The 21,471-nt window shown below is 38.4% G+C and overlaps 1 protein-coding gene across 1 annotated transcript in view; it reads right to left on the bottom strand.

The window, feature by feature from the left end:
* TPK1 (thiamin pyrophosphokinase 1) overlaps positions 1-21,471 on the bottom strand; it is a 351,616-nt gene that overhangs the window by 103,000 nt on the left and 227,145 nt on the right. The window contains exon 8 of the mRNA XM_059932608.1: positions 74-185. Coding sequence (XP_059788591.1) covers positions 74-185 — 112 coding nt within the window. The remainder of the gene's footprint in view (positions 1-73; positions 186-21,471) is intronic.

Below are 21,471 nucleotides of genomic sequence, written 5' to 3'. Positions count from 1 at the left end.
TAATTATTTATCAAGAGACATTTTTAAAAAAAGAAAGAAAGAAAACCTCCCTTTGTGCAAGGGTTTTACTTACTGACGTTCCACTTTAGGCCTGTTGTCGTAACCTGATCGCATGGCTGTCCAACAGGAATAAGGCCACACCAATCACCTTCCATTCCGGTATCTACATGCAATTTGTGCTTTCCCTGAGGTAGAGAAGGAATGATCATTAAGATGGGGAAGAGAAAGGAAGGCACATTAATGCTCACTGAAGACCTGGTCATACGCACCAGGTACCATCCTAGGAACTTCACATGGTTTATCATACTTAATCCTAACAACATACTTATGTAATATGTACTGAATTATCCTAGGAACTTTCACCTGACTAAATCCCAGCAACAGTTTTACAAGGTAGTTTATTGTTAATTATTACCTTTATATATCAGAAAATTGAAGTTTGCAGAGATTAAATGTGTCCAGCCAGGACCACACAGGTAACAAGGGGCAGAATCAGGATTCCTACCTATACCTGCCACTTCCAAGATTCCATGTGCTAAAGATATAGCACTAAGTGATACAGAATTCTAGGGTCTTAATCAAACACTTGCTTGAGTGTAAATACAACATTGCTTCCTCAGTAAAATCTCTGCTTTTTATCTGAGAACTGGGCTTCTAACCTTGAGAATTCAATGTAAACCCTACTACTGGTTAACCTCTTTCCTATACCCACAGCTGCTCTAGGAGATGCTCAGTGGGGCGTACCTCTACCAGGAAATAGAGTATCTGCCCTGAGAAATGAGTATGCTTCTTCTATTCTGATTATGAAAACTGATAGAATCTACCATGTTTTCAATTTTTCAGTTTACAAGAAGGTTAAAGTTAAATGTAATGCTCAATCAAGGCCACAAGCTTTGCTTTTAAATAAAATACTTGGAAATGCCTCTCCTACAAAGTAATGCTTTTCCATTCCCACCCTATTCATTATCTTCAGGGTATACAGTCTTTGTAGAAAGATACCTCAAGTTCTTATGGGAAAATGTCAAGACATGTATGCCTTCAGTAACAGAGTAAAAAAGGTATTTTTCATAATTCAAATAACTCTGAAGGAATAAGCTCCAAAAGATATTCTTCATTTTAATAAAATATTGTTTTAAAGTGTATTTAATATATGACATATTACCAAACTGAGGTATCTAGGTCTCCTTGTACAGTCATTTTACTTTTATTGCAAGTATGCCTTTTGTGCTGTATATTGTAAGTTTCTGAGAACTTATTCTACTGTATCCAGGTCTCAACATGCAAGCAGGATTTGTCTTTTGTCAAAAGATTGCTTTTATTAGGAAAACAATTCTCTAGATTATTATACATATGAATCCTTGTGTTTAACACAAGTTCATTCAGACATTTACTTCCTGTACAATTCATATACATATATTTCCATTTGAACATTCAATCAGAGGGCATAAATTCAATTAGAAGGGCTTAAACACATTCAAACACAAAGAAGATCTTTAAAGAAAATTTAAAATACATTTGAACTTCGTGTCCATCATTGGAAGAAAGGTAGGCCACACTTGTAGATATACACCAAGCAATGGATTAGATGCACACAGAGAAATGTGGATGGATAGAAAACACAATGCATTGTGAAAACATAACACATAGTAGGAAACAGAATCGTGATAAACGACAGAACCTATCTATGTAAATTAAAATAAATGCAAACACAATAAGGCACTTTTTCTACTAACAAAATTAAAAATATATATTCATATATACACACACACTAACATGTTTGCGTAATGGGAAATGATATAGGGACAAAAGGGAAGCAATGGATCAGTCAACCAATGAGGATTCTTGCCTGGACCAGAGATGATAATGTGCTATGAACTAGTGAGTACTACTGACCCAACATTGAAATCTCATAAAAATAAAATAACAAATACATATTTTAGATATGAAGTGATACAAGATTTAGAAATTCTTAGACTCTTCTGAAGGAAAAAAAATAGAGAAAATATTCTAATAATTCAGTAATTATTAGTAATTACTAATTACTAAAAACAGTAATTCAAGAAAGAGGAATAACTGGGAGACAGCCATGGGAAAAACTCAGGAGCGAAATAAAAACTTATCTCATTCTTGAATAATGATCTTTGGTGTTTTTCTTTTAGTGTAATTTAGAGCAAAGGCATATAAACCATATTATAATTACAGAAATTTTCTACATATTTCAGTGTAAAAGTAATGCTATAATTGTCAGAAGGCACAAGTAAGGGAAAGAGTAGAAGAAAGTGCAGTGGTCTTTATTTTCTCATCATTTTACATCATATGGGAATCAGGAAATAGAGCCTAAAGTTGCAGATTTTTTTAAAGGGGGATTTTAAAATTGCTCCTGTCCTGAGTTATTGGTAATGTGGGTAACATGCCTAAGCGCCAGCAGCGGGACTGAGGAATGGGATCTGAAATGGCTCTGTTCTTCATCCTGCCCTGTTACTCATTCATGAACCTCCAAGCCAGTGTCACAGACAAGTTATTCACCCAACTGTATACATGAAACCTGTGACCATTGCGTGGAAGGCAAAGCACAGGGAAGGAGGAAAGATGACGGGTCAGAGATGCGATGCGGTGTGGGGAGTGGAGGGCAGCATGCAAGCAAGGGGCGCCCTGAGGAATGATGCTTGAGTGGGAACTGAAGGATGAACAAGAGCCAAATCATGACGGGTCAGAGATCCGATGCGGTGTGGGGAGTGGAGGGCAGCATGCAAGCAAGGGGCGCCGTGAGGAATGATGCCTGAGTGGGAACTGAAGGATGAACAAGAGCCAACTCATGACGGGAGGGCAAAGAGGCTTGCAGGCCGAGGGCGCACCACAAAAGCCACAGGAGGATCACTTGAGGCATCGGGGTGGGGTGGGGATGGGTGGAGCACAGGAGATTTTCAGGGCAGTAGACCTATTCTGTGTGACACCGTGATGGTGAATACGTGACATGATGCATCTGTCAGAACCACAGACGTACCACACCAGGAGTGAACTCTAATGTAAATCAGGGGCTTTCCTTAATAATGTATCAATATTGGTTCACTATTTGTAACAAAGGTACCACACTAATGCAAGATAATAGGGGAAACTGCCAGCAGGAGAGGGGGTATATGGGAACCCTCCATCTCATCTGCTAAATTTTCCGTAAATGTAAAACTGCTCTAAGCATAAAGAGTATTGCTATTTTTTTAAAAGTCTCTCAGTGACCTTTCACTTTCTCATCCCTTCAGTGGGACCAACAGCAGTGTGCTGGTGGGTTTGAAACCTAGGCCAGCAGATGAGCGGTACCACACACGGAGAAACATGCAGACGTTTCTCAGCAGCCTTTACAACCTTGTTCTGCTTTTTTTCGCCTAAAAAAAAGGGTTTTTTTTTTTTTTAAGATATGAGTCACCTTTCTTTCTTTCTTTAGAATCTTTTCCCTAAGTTGATTTACACTGATAGCTTGCCACATGAATTTTGAGTTTTATTTCTCCCTACTACCTTCTATTATAGAAATAATTCTCTCTGAAGATACAGATGCTAAATATAATACAAATTATCATCCAGAGATGCCAAACGTAACAGACTTTAACAACTTTGGAAAGCAGTAACAAAGCCTCTTTTCTCATCAAAGGAGTTCATGCGGGAGGGTATTGCAGAAATTCTGATTTCCTCAGAACCGCTTTGGCTTCAGCAGTGAAGGGATAGGAATGACGGTGACTTTTCACAATGGCGGATCCCAGCCTGATGAGGGCTGTACCACCAGGGTCCCCATCAGAAAGCACAGCATATCAGAGGAGTTGCAGGTGACCCGTAGTCTCCTGGGCTCTGGGTGGCAGAGGACACGGGACCAAGAAGGGCAGGGATGCACTCCTGGACCAGATAGCTCTACCTCTGTCTCTGGTAATGGTGTTCTCTGACAATGAGACCTGTGACTTCTTTCATTTCTTATCAAAGGGGACTCATGTGTCCTTGGGTTGTCTTATTTTCAATGTGTTACAGTTAATTCCTATCTTCTAATTGAAGACTTTCCTCCCTCTGTTTGTGGCCTGCTTAATGGCTTGGTAGTGGTCAGCTGAACACATTACTATGTTTGGTGCTCTGGCTAACTGCAGTAAAGAATGATAAAGGAAATAAGAAATGATTTCTCAACTCGTGAGTATTAACTCCCTAGGAAGATTCTTCAACTTGTATCATATAATGCAAAGGCAACAGCACAAACACATGTGAAGCTTTATTATCCCAGGGTGAGAGGGTGCTGTTAAAACCCCACTGGTTTAAAGGACACAATGGTAAGCTTTCTCTTCTAGCCTTGCTATGTATTCATTGCCTTCCTCATTATTTTAAGATTCAACAGACCTTGAAAATTTCAATCTGGGACCTAAAAAGTCCCAGATAGGTATCTGCCTACAATCAAACAATGAACAGTTTTTCCTCTCATTCCAAAAAGGTGTTTAGCCACAAGTGAATGGTCTTTGTGTTGATAAATATACAAAATTTAGCTCTGTATGGTTAACAGAGAGCAATACTATGCTTTTCTCCTGTATCCTCAAGTCTATGTGACATGTTTACAGTGGACAACAAAAGGAATTTTTGTTCATCCCTCAGATTTCTCAATTCATAATATATGCTAGCCTATATGGGATTTGACACAGGCAGGCATGCAGTCTGACAGTAAAGAACTTCCCTAAAGATTTATGCCGTTACCGGAGACCACAGGCACGTGAACTCATCATTGACTTCCATCTACTCTCATGAATCACTGCACAGCTTCCTATTCTGTCACCTGTTCTGAGCTAAGATGACTCTTTGAAGTCAAAGGCAGTTCTATATGGTACAGATGGAACAAGAATAAATCACAGACAGTTTGGTGTTCCAATCATGGTTATTTTGAACATATTAACAACCTCAATAAGGGATGAAATTGTAATTCAGTGAAAGGCAACAAAGATGGTGCTTGGCACCTGTGCTGAAGTCACACTTATGAGCAGGTAAAGGACAGGCGGCATCACAGTCACCGTCCCTAGGCTGTAACGCCAAAAGCTAGCAAAACATACACGAGCGGACACCTAATGAAGGGCTGAGACATCACTGTCCCTTTGACTGTATTTTACCTCCTCTTTGAAAATGACAAGGACATGACCGAGAGAAATGATAAAGCTCACCCTAGATTTTGCTTTTGCAAAAATTCCAAACATTGAGGCATCTGAATCCTGTTTACATCTCTAAATCTTTACATCCAATAACTTTGCCAAGTTTTAGGCTAAGTTATCTTAGTGTGGCGCTCACAAAATACAGAGCAATTTAACAAGATCATTCACAAAGCAACTGAACACAGGAAGACCACAAATGTCCTTTCTACTTAGTGCAAAAGATTCAAGGAGCAGATACCGATACTAGTTTATAAAGTGGATAACCATTCATCAAATTGCTGTTAATGCTGCACTTACACCCCATGGCTAATTGCAGCTAACATTTCTGGCACACGGTTAGACCCAGTATGAATGGAATACTGCTGTACACTGATTAAATACAAGGCTAACCTCTGCTACCTAATCTTTTGTTAGTTTGTCCAGGTACTTTAAAAAGTCATCAGCTAACACCATGGGAATTTAAATAGCCCCCTGGAAAGAATAGTGAAAGAAGTCAACGGAAGGATCTACCTTATATTTACTAGGAGAAGAGGTTACCTCTCCCACACAAAGATAGACTTTTGTGCTGGTACATTTCATACTGCGACTACCCACATGACTGAGAGTAGTAACAAGAGAAATGGTCTTTTCAGTGAATTTATAGTTGTAAAATCTCAGAGCTAGAGGACTCGTATATTGACTTTTATTCTGCTCCACAAACGTAGAATTCAAAACTCAAGCGTGTTGGTTTAATATATATTTCTTTATCATTGATTGATTGATTGCACTTCCTTTTGAAAAAGCATTAATTCCTTATCTATAGAGAGCTTTTAGAGTTTCCAATCATGTCAGAACCACATTTTCCAAAGTGTATCCCACAGAACACTACTCGTGGGGTCTGGTTAAGATTAGAACAATAGCTTCTTGGATTCCCCTCTTGGAAGTCACAACACACACCAGCATCCTAGGTGTTCTAAGTAGTCTTTTTTTTAAATTTATTTATTTATTTTGGGTTGCACTGGGTCTTCGTTGCTGCGTGCAGGCTTTCTCTAGTTGCATCGAGCGAGGGCTACTCTTTGTTGAGGTGTGCAGTCTTCTCGTCGCGGTGGCTTCTCTTGTTGCAGAGCACGGGCTCTAGACACACAGGCTCAGTAGTTGTGGCTTGAGGGCTCTAGAGCGCAGGCTCAGTAGTTGTGGTGCACGGGCTTAGTTGCTCCGCGGCATGTGGGATCTTCCCGGACCAGGGACTCGAACTCATGTCCCCTGCATTGGCAGGCGGATTCTTAACCACTGCGCCACCAAGGAAGTCCCTCTAGGTAGTCTTGAAGCAAAAAACTCTGTTTACCTGAGCGAGTGTTTCCCAAACCTACTTAACTACAGATCCTCCTCCTGCCCCTTAAAATAACACCTCACAATTACCTGTGGAATTTGCATTTCATGAAATCTACCTAGGAGAATACTGATTTGGAATAGAGATTTTGCACACAGCACCTGAAACTATGATTTTTGGTTGAATATTTCCACAGCCAGAACATTTCAGTGGTATGTTTTGAAATTAATAACCTCCATCTGATTTTTGTTTTGGAAATTATTTAGTCACCTGGGGCTGAAATCATGTGTATGTTGACAAAAGGTAGGCTTATTTTTCGATTAAAAGGTTAACGACAATACTGGGTGCATGTATATCCAAAAGAAAACCTTCTGAATGCCTGTTAAGCTAGTTTATTTAAAAGTCAAAGATATTTAAGAAATACCCACTATTGTTAGAGACCGTAAAATAGTATGATTGGCTAATTTCCTCCTTAACTCCCAACACCAAACTATTTCAAATTAAAACAGATGCAATCGATGTTTATCCTTTGTACCCTAGCACCTCGTATTGATGATTTTCTTACAATGTATCCTATCCTATCTCTAAGCCTTCCTTTTATTCCAGTCAGAGAAAATCATGTGGTGAGCGCCCTCACACTAAATGTCAGAAACCTACTCTTTGCTCCTCCAAAACATACGGACATTTTCCACGATGCCTTCTAAAGACAATACTTACCCCAGAAGCAAGCATTCCTAACAGTGGAGACAGGACAGGTTACACGAAAGATATATTTTGAGTCAAAGAGTGATCACAGAGTTTTCAAATAACTTCAGATAAATGTTACTCTACTTAATGTATGGTGTGATCAAGAGGCCCACAATCCCTGTCTATTCTTAGGCTATTTCTCCATCCTTAACCAAGAGAAGCTTCAAAGCAAAGGTCAAATTCTACCTTCCTTTCAAAGCTCCCTCTGTTATCCCAGTTAACATAGATCACACTTGCTTCTAACAGCTACAGTCTTTATTTACACCACAAAATAGAGCATTTTGTTACTGTCCTGTACCTCTCAAATGGGTGCATGTTATATTCTTAAAAAGAATAAAATTTCTTTGATGGCAAAAACCTGGCCTTTCATTTCTGTCGGATTTATAGCACAGGGGGAAGAACATACTAAGTGTCTAATAAATGTCTGATTAATGGTTTAGAACAAAAGGAAAAAGTATCAATAAAAAGGTGTCAATATGCTTAGAAAAATCTTTGCCAAAATTAAAGTAGGTGAGAGGGGGCCCAGTTGAACTGACAGGTCTCCATACAGGCACCGAAACAGAATTCTTTGTGTGGATAATGTCTGCTTAACTGGACACTAGGATAAACCACACACAGCCAACAATTATGAATACCCCGTCAACAGTATTCAAAACACACTTCAAGGTGTATACAGAGTACACGTTTTATGTTTGTATGTAAAATGGGCGTGACAGTACTACCTCACTGGGTTATTCTGAGGACTAAATGAGAACATGTATAAGGTGCCACGAACAGGGCTTCAAACATTCCTATTATAAGTGTTGATTCACTTACCCCTCTCCCTCTATCAAGTCCTCCAAGTTTAACTTGAACACAAGTTTTCTTTCCACTCTTCTCTGCTCTTTATTTTATAAAAACCTAGTCACTTTAGCCCAGTAATTTTTTTTTTTAATTAATTAATTAATTTATTTAATTTTTTTGGGTTATGTTGGGTCTTCGTTTCTGTGCGAGGGCTTTCTCTAGCTGCGGCAAGCGGGGGCCACTCTTCATCGCGGTGCGCGGGCCTCTCACTATCGCGGCCTCTCTTGTTGTGGAGCACAGGCTCCAGACGCGCAGGCTCAGTAATTGCGGCTCACGGGCCCAGTTGCTCCGCGGCATGCGGGATCTTCCCAGACCAGGGCTCGAACCCGTGTCCCCTGCATTGGCAGGCAGATTCTCAACCACTGCGCCACCAGGGAAGCCCAGCCCAGTAATTTTTAAAGAAAAAAAAAAGTGATTAGACCTCATAAGACTAATATGAAATATTAGCAGGAAGGGAGAAAGAGAAAAATACTTATGTAAATATTTTTATGTTTAACCTTCATGAGACATTAAGATATTTTAAAGACAAGAATCATATCTCCATTTGCTATACAGAAGCTCTAGTTTTCAGTAAACTACTTTTTAAAAATGCTCCCCTATTCTGAAATAGTCCTTCTCTATAGGAGCACACCTCCCCAACTTTGTTCATCAATTTTAAACTCCAAAGAACTCCTTCTAAGGTCTCATAGCTGCTCACCATATCCAAAATGTAATGCTTCTGGAGCATTAAGCTTCTGAAAGTTAATTTCTGGAGTTCTCGATTTGAACTGAGCCTAGTACTAAGGTAACCCAAGATGCTCTTTCTTCAATGCAAGCAAATAATTTAAATAAAATTCAGTTCAGACTCTAAAGCCACTGAACTTGTTTCTCAAATTTTCTCATAGTTTGTAAAGAGTTGATGGGAATGCCGGCACTGCAAGATGTATCTCAACTGTCCTCCTTGTATCCTTAGCTACTCCAACTCTCCTTCTATAAAAGAGCTTTATGCCGAGTCTCCTACGACAGCCAGCCAGCTTCCCACAATTACTCCAAGTATTGTACATTCTCCTCCACTGGACTCCTCCCTTTTGTCAGATTCATCAACCCTCCCCGCCCCCGTACTTCTTTCTGCGATAGCAGAGGCTGCAAGTCATTAAGACTGGTAGGGGAGTGAAGGGTAACTGTGAGGTGGTTTGACAGTGGATACACGTACTGGGTGATCCTATTCATTATCCTATTCAAATACACTCCAGGAAGCATGTCTGCTTGCTGAGATGCAGTATGGCTGAGGTTCAGCATGTTTAACTGAGCCACGTGTCTACTTCTGTTTTGTTTTGTTTTCCACTTATGCTCACAATGCTCATGTCCTGAAGAAGGGGAAAGAAAATGACAACTTTGCATTCATTTAATTATTTCAAACCGCAGCTCAACTATCAAACTTTTTATTCTGGAAGAAATAATTGAAAAAGTTCCAGTTAAAGAAAAAGACAGAGAAGTAAGGTAACAATTTTTGAGTGTCTGCTCTGACCTAATATTCTTCTGGGCACCACAGTTCTCATAACAACCTGGAGTGGTGGAGTTACCACGAAAATAGAGACTGTGGACTCAGTACAATCATTAACTTGCTCAAGATCACTCAACTAGTAACTAGCAGACGTGGGATCAAAACCCAAGTATGCTGCGATTTTAACATCTACTTCATTTTACTGTATCATCATGTTTTTCTAGGCTTCTATCTTCAGAAGCCACTCAGACCATTTCATTCCTTTGCTTTTCTTCCCATTCTTGCTTTTTGTTCCCTATACTCAGTCAGCAAGTTAAGCTTTTGCATGATCTTGTCCAAAGTTTATCCTAAATAATAAATACTTGTGCAGTAAATGAATTAAGTAAATGAACAACTATGCTCCTTGACCTCATCTACCTCTCTTCAACATTTCCCATTCTACTTACATGTCCTCATTCATTTAATTGTCCTCTGCTAGTGACTGGCTATACGGAGGGTGCTGACAAGGATGTGTGTGACACTCATTCCTGTTTCCAAAACACACTTTTTTTGTTTTTCAAAAACGCACTTACTGCGTCTTCAAGAAGTTCACAAAGAATGGTTAAAGCAAAATCAGTGAGTGGGCTAAGATAAAGAAAATTAACATACAAAAGTGTTTTTTTTTAAAAGATTTGAGTATTTTTAGTCAGGAGCAGATAGGACAGTTTTGCTTCTCCCCCAGATCCTATAAAATATGAATTAGAAGCAGTATCACCTCTTTGATGAAAGCACTTCTTCTCCAAAGCCCTCCATGAACACACAGCCCGGGCTACTTGCATACCCTCAAGGAGAGAAACTACAGCTCATTAATTTTTGTATCTATAAAACACTGAACAATCTTGGACACGCAGTAGGAATACAACAAATATTTATCGAAAGGGGGGCACTAAGCTTAGCTGTTTTTATATAACTACTTTCAACCTCCAATTCATGTGCCAACCACCACCTTGCTAACCCATTTCTTTGTTCCTCTTTACATTAAAACTCCTAGAAAGGGTTGTCTAAATTCACTGTTCCAATTCTCTTACATTCATTCCAATTAAGCCTTTGCTTAATTAACCTCTTTTCCAAGTCAGCTTTCACCAAGACAACCCATGACCTCCAAACTGCTAAACCCAATGGTCAATTATTAGTCCTCATCTGGCTTGACCTATCAGTAGAATTTGCAATGGGTTATTACTCACACCTCCTTGATATACTATCTTTACTTTGCTTCCAGAACACCACACTCTCTTGGTTTTCCTCTTCACCCACAATTTCCTTTGCTGGCTCCTCCTCTTCACTCCAAATCCTAAAACTGAACTGCCTCAGGGCTCAGTCCCTTGGTCTCGGCTAGATCCTCCTCTCTCATCGACCTATATTTATGTCCTTTGTGAGCTCACTCATGTAGAGCTTGGCAAATCCAAATTTGTATCTCTAGTCTAGACTTCCCTCTCTAACTCCGGTCCTGAACATACAACTGCCTATTTGATACATCCTCAACTTTTATCTCAAACCCACCCCACACACAGCTTTTGATCTGAGTGGATATCTACTACATCCTTCCAGCTACTCAGGTGGAAAGTTCTTCTTCTTTTTTCATACCCCTGAGGAAATCCCATTTACTCTATCTTCTAAATATATCCAGATCCCTATCACTTCTCACAATTTCTTTCACTACTACCTTATCCAAGTCACCATGACAAGATCTCCCCTTGTCTCACCAGAGTCAACTCAGCTGCCAAAGAGACTGCCATACAGTGAAGTAGGTCAGAAAGAGAAGAACAAATATCGTATATTAACGCATATATGTGGGATCTAGAAAAATGGTACAGATGAACCTGTCTGCAAGGCAGAAATAGAGACACAGACGTAGAGAACAAATGTATGGACACCAAGGGGAGAAAGGTGGGGGAGATGAACTGGGAGATTGGGATTGACATATATACACTAACTAATATGTATAAAATAGATAACTAATGAGAACCTGCTATATAGCACAGGGAACTCTGCTTCACTTCCCTGTACAGTAGAAACTAACACAACATTGTAAAACAACCTAAAATACCCTAAAAAAACAAGTAAGTCAGACCTACCCGTCTCCATACTGACTGCACCCTCTCAAGAGAAATACTCCTGGCTTTCTGAAAGCTTTCCACTTCCCTCTTCTGGCCCCTGGGGACTCTGGCTAGACTTTAGATTCTGCCCATGGAGTGAGTCTGAGAGAAACGCTGTCATTACTAACGAATCCTTGCTCTGAGCCAGCCCGGGGTAGTCTGTTCCACGTACAGTGCTGTGGTTGAAGGCACAAGTGCTAAAGAAAGACTTCTGGATTTGAATCTTTTCACCATGTTTGTGTTTCGCTCTCCTGATCTATCAAACCAGAATAAAAGGCCTGTTGTAAGGATTAAATGACTTGATATGTGAGGGACTTAGAGTAGTGCCTGCCACTGAATAAATGCTCTATGAACATTCCCTGCTACTATTTCTATCATACAAAAGGACTACAATGGGCAACAAAACAATGCCTTACCTTTTTTTTTTTTTTCAAGCTTTTCTTTATTCTCTGAATTTCAAACTAGCTTATTTTCATGCAATGCATTACTTTTAATTTTAGACAATTTACCTGTCTCTCATTTTTCGTGTCAAGAATGTTAGGATAATTTTGTCTTCTGAAAGCAATCTGAAGAGTACCCCATAATATGCTATGTATTATGTATTGGCACAATGTTGAAATAAATACACCTTTCAAGTTATACAGATCACAATCTTAATGGCCACAGTAGTCTTCTATTGGTACCTGTTACATATGAAGTAAGAGTCTTTAACGTCAGAAAAGTAAAAGTACTGATTTTGGGAGGGGTAGTTTTTGATGTCTTGAGGTAAAATTATGGTAAGACTTCTGAGAGAAATACCATGCCTTGATGCAGCTTAGCTTCACAGCTCTGTACTGTAAAGGAGACTATTATCATGGGGCCACAATTAAGCAACTACATGTGATGCATTGGGTTTGGAGTAACAACTGCGACGACAGCAGTCTATGTTTGTCACAAATCAAGTGTGTTGCAGGATGATCATGGTCATGTTCACCGCACCACTGAACCACCTAGTCTTTTACCCTCTCATTTTCCTACAAGTATATGTGCTCATGTGAGTCTAATGCTCTTTTACCGTATTTCTCTGTGGTGGTCAGACTCCGAGATGGCACCCAATGAACCCTGCCTCCTGGAATTTAGGTCCTCGCCTAGTGACTCCCCACACTGAATAGGACTAACCTATGTGTACCAGTCAGCCCGTATGGAGAGGAATGGAGCTGCTCCCTGCCCCCAACCAGGGCCGCTGTCACCATCACCACCACCCATGAGCCACCTGGGAACCATATGACGGATGCTGGGACAACTGAACTTCATGACACCCTAAGCTTGAAGCATCCAGAAAAGTCCAAATTCCTGATCTGCAGAGAAATTCTGAGACATAATAAATGTTTACTGTTGTTTTATGACACCAAGTTTTGTGGTGACTTGTTACACGGCCATAGGTGACTAACAATCTCCATCTCTTTCTAGATGCCTTTGTCTGCACTGCTGTACCTTTCTATCCCCACTGCTTTTCTTCCTCATTTCTTGTGCCCTTTCTGCTTCTTTAAGTGTCCCTAAAACAGACAACAGGTGTATATGTTTGTGTGCACATACATATATATATATATGTATATATATATATGTATATATTCACTTTTGTTCAAAAGAATACATGGAACCCTCTTAAAAAGTGGAAGTATGAAAAGGTTTTTCTTTGTTTCTAAAGGAAAACAACCAGCTTTTCTTTGCCCCCTTCTCTGTGGGTTATCTGGACGAATTTTTCCCTCATCTCTATTCTTTCCTGAACTGTCAGCTTTGGAAAGGTAAGGGTGAAGTTAGAGGAAAAAGATTCTACGACAATCAATAAATTGCATCTTAATGGAATTAAGATACATAACACAATCATGAAAACACAGCACCTTATGCTTAACCACGTTACACATATCTAAATTCTGTATGTAATTATATACTGTATGTAGTTATTTTAAAAGACTATATTAAAGCAAGAACGAGCCATATTTCATGATGATTTTGGCATAAGGGGAGGGAAACCATCAAAAATATTGTGCATTAACTACCTCAATTCCTATCCAAAAGTCACTCATTTAATTTCATGTAAATAAATGATAAAATGTGACCAAATAGTTATTTTTAACTTGGATACTATAAAGTTTCCAAAATTGGATCCTCTAATTCTAGACATATTTCAGGAGCAACAACCAAGAGGCCACTACCTGTGTTCTCTAGCTTATATTTTCTCCTCTTCTAATTTTTTTTAATACAATAAAAAATTTTGTTTTAGTTCTGCTGGTACCAATTTATGGTATCCTAGAAACTCCACAATGATGGAAAAGAACAGGTACTCACAACAAAGCAGAATTACCAACATATTTATGGTCCTGTCATTTGACAGGGAAGGTCAAAGCTTCTCAGAATTTATTCATAACCCTGTACCAGCTTTCAATTCTTTGAAAATTGCTCCTTGATACCCAGCTTCCCTGAAATCACAGAGAGTGGCAGCCAATCTCTTAAGGCATAAATCAGATTCTAAATAACTGATAGCACTTTTTTTCCTCTAGACTCGGACAAGAAAAGCACTGCATTTTCATTGTAGAACGTGGACACTTAGAAAAAACAGTGCACCAAGGATGTGTTTAGGGTTTAATTTCTGAAGTCATCTGTAAGGAAACAGTCTTTGGTTTTATAAAAAATAAAGGTCCTGCTCTAGAATGTCACTGTCACTTTTATATCCTCTCCTCTTTCATTCTCCAAATCCAAATTCAATACTATCATGGACTTAGTGACTGTCTATCATGATTAATCCTGTCATGACTTTGTCATTCTGTACTTAAAATGTGCAAAATGTGTGATTTCGGCATACTATAATAGAGGCCAATGACACAATGACAAGTGAAATAAGTGTGTGTATATATATATATGTATATATGTATGTATGTGTGTGTGTATGTGTGTGTGTATATATATATATACACACACACATGCAACTAGCTACTTAGAAAAATGAGTAAAATTAAAGGGAGATATATAACAACAAAAAAAGGCAGGACAAAATATTTTGAATTTTTTTCTATAAGACGTCAGTAATTTTTTGTTGCAGGGAACCTTAGGAACCAGGCTGTGGGAAGCCTTTATTCTAATAATGAGTAACATCATTTTAAAAATATTTGGCATTTAACATCTCAGTCATGGTAGTTGTCCATTTCTTGTAAGATATATTGATGTACCTGGTGAAGGGTCCAAAAAAATAAATAAATAAAAACAAACCATACCATGTGAAAAATAGTTGAAAACTCAGGATCTTCAATCAGCAGGCATGGTTTTCAATCGAAGAGTTATCATCTCTTTCTACGTATCAATGAAAATAATTGTTGCTTTTCCATTTAGTAGTTTATGTTAATAAAAATTAATATGATCCTATTAAGGGCCATTCAGATGACTGTTTTGTAAGAGAAGACTGGCATTCAGTTCCAGTCGCTCTATTTTAGCTTGTACTTAGCGTTGTGTTGCCAACAACAGTGCTAAGAGAGTCGGCAACTCACAGAGAGTCTACCATGGTGAGAATCCGCAGGGACTCCGCGGTCTGACTACCTGGAACCCACAGCTGTCCTGCCACTTACTGGCCCTGTGACTCTGGACAATTGTATTAATCTCTCTACATCTCAATTTCCTCATCTGCAAAACTGAGGTAATGATATTATCTAACATCAGAGAGTTGTTGCCAAGGTGAAATTAAGTAGTACACATAAAGTGCTCAGATCTGAGCGCATGGCACATATTAATAAAGCTTACCTATTCCATTCTCATTATTTTATCATGGCGAATGAAAAAATGACCGAGGTAGGTTTAACGTGTGAATTTTGCATGTGTGTGAGGAAAGGGGTTCTGCTGTTCATCTTTAATTATTCTCTGATTTTGTCGGATAAGCTAACGGAGAAAACAAAAGACAGAAGACAGGTGACAGACAACAACCACACAGTGCTTTGCTATGCAATATATTCATCTAACTTCGCCACTGTCTACACTACCCCTGTTCAGCCCCAATCCCCATGCTAAGGCCAGTCTACACAGCAGTCCTATGTCAATTTCCCCACATCTCAAGGCTGCTGTGAAAACACAGACTAAATAAGTGGGTAGAGAGCCTACTGCATGAAAGAAAAGCCCATACAACCCAATCATTACATGTCTTAAAAAAATGTCATAATTTTATTACTGCCTTCTTTTACATCCTAGCACTGCCATAAATTCCACAATTCACAGTGTTGCTCTGTTTGGATAGATTATCCTAGTAGCAGTCAAAGTCTGAACCCTTATCTTCTGACTCTAATTTGAACACCGAATCTGGTATGAGAAGCTATTGGAAAAATGTCATTTTATGGCAATTTTTAATTCTCAATGAATTTTTAAACATTACTAACATAAGTAACACTTTTATACCTGCTACTTCTTAGATACTGAAGAATAAATATTTTTTAAAAAACTTCCCAGTCCTTTCTCTCCTAACCTACTTGTATACTCAAATAGAATAAATTTTTAATAATCAGGATAATTCTGCTATATGAGAAGCCTGCATGGTATCAAGAAGGCAGTGTAGAGAGAGCACAAAATTAAGGTAAATACAATATTTATGACCTCAGAGAAATCTCATTCTGCAGGCCCACTTGAATATGATGAAGGTCTCCTCACCTGCCCTTTGTGATTGGATGCATTAAGAAAGCACAACATGTCTGATACATTGTCTGGTGTTTCTCACGGAATAGGAAACTTTTAGATTAGTCCAGTTTTAAAATAAGGGGAGATGTAAAAGCTAACAACATTACAAAGTTAGTAGTGATGGGTGAAAAATGTGAAAGAACTATGGCAAAACAGAGTGTAAAGCTTCTGGACATCTGGGTGCTCAGAGTTCTAGCAGTGCCGGGACAAACTGCTAAAATTGATACATGTCAAGATTCACCATTTCAGGGCTTCCCAGGTGGCGCACTGGTTAAGAATCCGCCTGCCTATGCAGGGGGACACGGGCTCGAGCCCTGGTCTGGGAAGACCCCGCATGCCGTGGAGCAACTAAGCCCGTGCGCCACAACTACTGAGCCTGTGCTCTAGAGCCCTCGAGCCACAACTACTGAGCCCACGTGCCACAACTACTGAAGCCCGCACACCTAGAACCCATGCTCCGCAACAAGAGAAGCCAACGCAATGAAAAGCCCGCTCGCCAAAACTAAAGAAAGCCCGCGCACAGCAACGAAGACCCAACACAGCCATAAATAAATAAACAAACAAACAAACAAATAATTAAATAAAATTTAAAAGCAATTAAAAAAGAAAAGATTTACCATTTCAGAGCTAAAGTCGAGGTTATGGTAAGTCTTCTAAGCACTTAAAACTTAAATGAATAAATGGAGTGGATAGTGAGATTTTTTTTTTTCCCTCTAAAATGTAATCCTGATGAATGATGCTGGAAAGTACCACCAGTCATTTTTATGAGTGCCCAGCACAGCAATATAGGAACTTTTTTTTCCAGTACTTAAAAGAAAGATTTTCTTTGTTTTGTCTTCTTAAGGATGGTCACATCCCTTGTTGGAAGAAATATCACCTCTATAAACTTAAATAGCTAAGATACTATCCTTTCTTCCTAAATAATAAAAGCCAACTATGAATATATTTTAAGATATAAAACCATGGATCTGATCCTTCTCAAACACTTCCAAAATACTGCAGAGGGAGGAACACTCCCAAACTCATTCTACGAGGCCACCATCACCCTGATACCAAAACCACACAAAGATGTCACAAAGAAAGAAAACTACAGGCCAATATCACTGATGAACATAGATGCAAAAATCCTCAACAAAATACTAGCAAACAGAATCCAACAGCACATTAAAAGGATCATACACCATGATCAAGTGGGGTTTATCCCAGGAATGCAAGGATTCTTCAATATATGCAAATCAATCAATGTGATACACCATATTAACAAATTGAAGAATAAAAACCATATGATCCTCTCAATAGATGCAGAAAAAGCTTTTGACAAAATTCAACACCCATTTATGATAAAAATCCTCCAGCAAGTAGGCATAGAGGGAACTTACCTCAATATAATAAAGGCCCTATATGACAAACCCACAGCCAACATCATCCTCAATGTTGAAAAACTGAAATAATTTCCACTAAGATCAGGAACAAGACAAGGTTGTCCACTCTTACCACTATTATTCAACATTGTTTTGGAAGTTTTAGCCACAGCAATCAGAGAAGAAAAAGAAATAAAAGGATTCCAAACTGGAAAAGAAGAAGTAAAGCTGACACTGTTTACAGATGACATGATACTATACATAGAGAATCCTAAAGATGCTACCAGAAAACTACTAGAGCTAATCAATGAATTTGGTAAAGTAGCAGGATACAAAATTAATGCACAAAAATCTCTTGCATTCCTATTCACTAATGATGAAAAATCTGAAGGAGAAATTAAGGAAACACTACCATTTACCATGACAACAAAAAGAATAAAATACCGAGGAATAAACCTACCTTAGGAGACCTAAGACCTGTATGCAGAAAACTATAAGACACTGATGAAAGAAATTAAAGATGATACAAACAGATGGAGAGATAGACCATGTTCTTGGATTGGAAGAATCTACATTGTGAAAATGACTCTACTACCCAAAGCAATCTACAGATTCAATGCAATCCCTATCAAACTACCACTGGCATTTTTCACAGAACTAGAACAAAAAATTTCACAATTTGTATGGAAACACAAAAGACCCCGAATAGCCAAAGCAATCTTGAGAAAGAAAAACGGAGCTGGAGGAATCAGGATCCCAGACTTCAGACTATACTACAAAGCTACAGTAATCAATACAGCATGGTACTGGCACAAAAGCAGAAATATAGATCAGAGGAACAGGACAGAAAGCCCAGAGATAAACCCACGCACATATGGTCACCTTATCTTTGATAAAGGAGGCAAGAATATACCATGGAGAAAAGACAGCCTCTTTAATAAGTGGTGCTGGGAAAACTGGACAGCTACATGTAAAAGTATGAAATTAGAACATTCCCTAACACCATACACAAAAATAAACTCAAACTGGATTAAAGACCTAAATGTAAGGCCAGATACTATCAAACTCTTAGAGGAAAACATAGACAGAACACTCTATGACATAAATCACAGCAAGATCCTTTCTGACCCACCTCCTAGAGAAATGGAAATAAAAACAAAAATAAATAAATGGGACCTAGTGAAACTTAAAAGCTTTTGCACAGCAAAGGAAACCATAAATGAGACGAAAAGACAACTCTCAGAATGGGAGAAAATATTTGCAAACGAAGCAACTGACAGAGGATTAATCTTCAAAATATACAAGCAGCTCATGCAGCTCAATATCAGAAAAACAAACAACCCAATCCAAAAATGGGCAGAAGACCTAAACAGACATTTCTCTAAAGAAGATATACAGATGGCCAACAAACACATGAAAGAATGCTCAACATCATTAATCATTAGAGAAATGCAAATCAAAACTACAATGAGATATCATCTCACACCGGTCAGAATGGCCATCATCAAAAAATCTACAAACAATAAATGCTGGAGAGGGTGTGGAGAAAAGGGAACCCTCTTGCAATGTAAATTGATACAGCCACTTTGGAGAACAGTATGGAGGTTCCTTAGAAAACTAAAAATAGAACTACCATATGACCCAGCAATCCCACTACTAGGCATATACCCTGAGAAAACCATAATTCAAAGAGAGTCATGAACCACAATGTTCACTGCAGCACTATTTACAACAGCCAGAACATGGAAGCAACTTAAGTGTCCATCGACAGATGAATGGATAAAGAAGATGTGGCACATATATACAATGGAATATTACTCAGCCATAAAAAGAAACGAAATTGAGTTATTTGTAGTGAGGTAGATGGACCTAGAGTCTGTCATACAGACTGAAGTAAGTCAGAAAGAGAAAAACAAATACCATATGTTAACATATATATATGGAATCTAAAAAAAAAAAAAAAGAAAAAATGGTTCTGAAGAACCTAGTGGCAGGACAGGAATAAAGACACAGACATAGAGAATGGACTTGAGGAGAAGGCGAGGGGGAAGGGTAAGCTGGGACGAAGTGAGAGAGTAGCTTGACATATATACACTACCAAATGTAAAATATATAGCTAGTGGGAAGCAGCTGCATCGGATGAGGAGATCTGCTTGGTGCTCTGTGACCACCGAGAGGGGTGGGATAGGGAGGGTGGGAGGGAGATGCAAGAGGGAGCGGATATGGGGATATATGTATACATATAGCTGATTCATTTTGTTATACAGCAGAAACTAACACAACATTGTAAAGCAATTATACTCCAATAAAGATGTTTAAAAAAAAAGATTCACATTTGCATACCCATGGGCATTTCCTTCTTAAGGAAGATGGTCCTGAAACTATAATATTCAATACTTGATTACTGAATCCCACGAACATATAGATACATCAAAACTATCTATTTTCACATTCAATTTAAACATGAGAGTCACCTTGAGTTATTTTTTAGAATCTAAATGTGAAATGGAGAAATATTATCATTTATAAGGTGAATAGTAAATGTTCTATGAAATATGTTCAGAGAGTCCTTGAAACAAGTTAGAACTGCACATTTCCTTGGGTAACCATGACTCTGCAAAGATTCAGTATGTTGGATAAGAAAAAAATGAAATTATGATCAAAATTACATATGTAGCCAAAAAAACCCCACTATGATACAATTTAAAGTACCTTCAATTCCAATTTCTTAAATAAAAATTTTCTTAGTAACTTGAAACAACAAAGCTCTAAGTTTTAAAATGTAAATTAAAAAAAGAAAAGAAAATATTCAAAGAACAATAAAAACAATTTAGAATATTAAGATTAACAAAATCTCATGTTTATTCCAGACTCAAATATCCAACTGCCTATTCAAGATTCGTAATTGAAGGTTCAATGAGCATCTCTAACTTAAGGCAACCAAGGCGAACTCGTATTCCTACCCTTAGTTTTCAGTCTATCCTATTCCTCTCCCTGTTTTCAGCATGTCAGTAAATGGTACCACTATCGACCAAGCCAAAAACTAAACTGATTATTCTATTCAATAAAGGACATCATGAACAAAGCTAGTAGACACATGATGTAATGAGAAAAGATGTATTGTAATGTTCAAAGCTGACAGGGGATTTATCTTTAAAATATAAAAGGAATACTTGCAATCAGCAATAAAAATTTGACAGTATCCCCAACAGAAAAATGAGTAAAGGAAGAAAGTATATGAAGAGATGCCCAGACTTGTTAGTAATTATAGAAATACAAATGAACACAATGAGATATCACTTGATTCCTATATACTTTATACCCAGATTTGGATAATGTGAAATATTGGTGGGGATATGGGGATGATTTTTTAAACACACACACATGCACACACACAAAACTCCCCCCCACACTGCTGGTTTGATAAAACTGTTCTAGAGAGCAATCAGGCAATAGTTAAATAAGATAAACAAATATCCTATGATCTTGTAATTCTTTTCCTAGCTCTCTCTCTATATATACATGTCAAAGAAAAGCTCACACAGTTCTGTAAGGGCATATATGTGAGGCTGTGCATTGCAAAATTATTTGTGGTGATGTAGCTTGGTAGGGTTGCAGGGAGATGCAGGGTTTAGAAGCAATTTGGTGTCCAGCACTCAGAGTGGATTGGCAAATATACTAGATACACAACACTTAGTGCTATGCAAAGGAAAAGAATCGATGTTTACACAGCAACACA

Source organism: Balaenoptera ricei, chromosome 9 (assembly GCF_028023285.1).
Source record: "Balaenoptera ricei isolate mBalRic1 chromosome 9, mBalRic1.hap2, whole genome shotgun sequence".
Classification (NCBI taxonomy): domain Eukaryota; kingdom Metazoa; phylum Chordata; class Mammalia; order Artiodactyla; family Balaenopteridae; genus Balaenoptera; species Balaenoptera ricei.
This window is presented reverse-complemented; position numbering and strand designations above follow the sequence as displayed.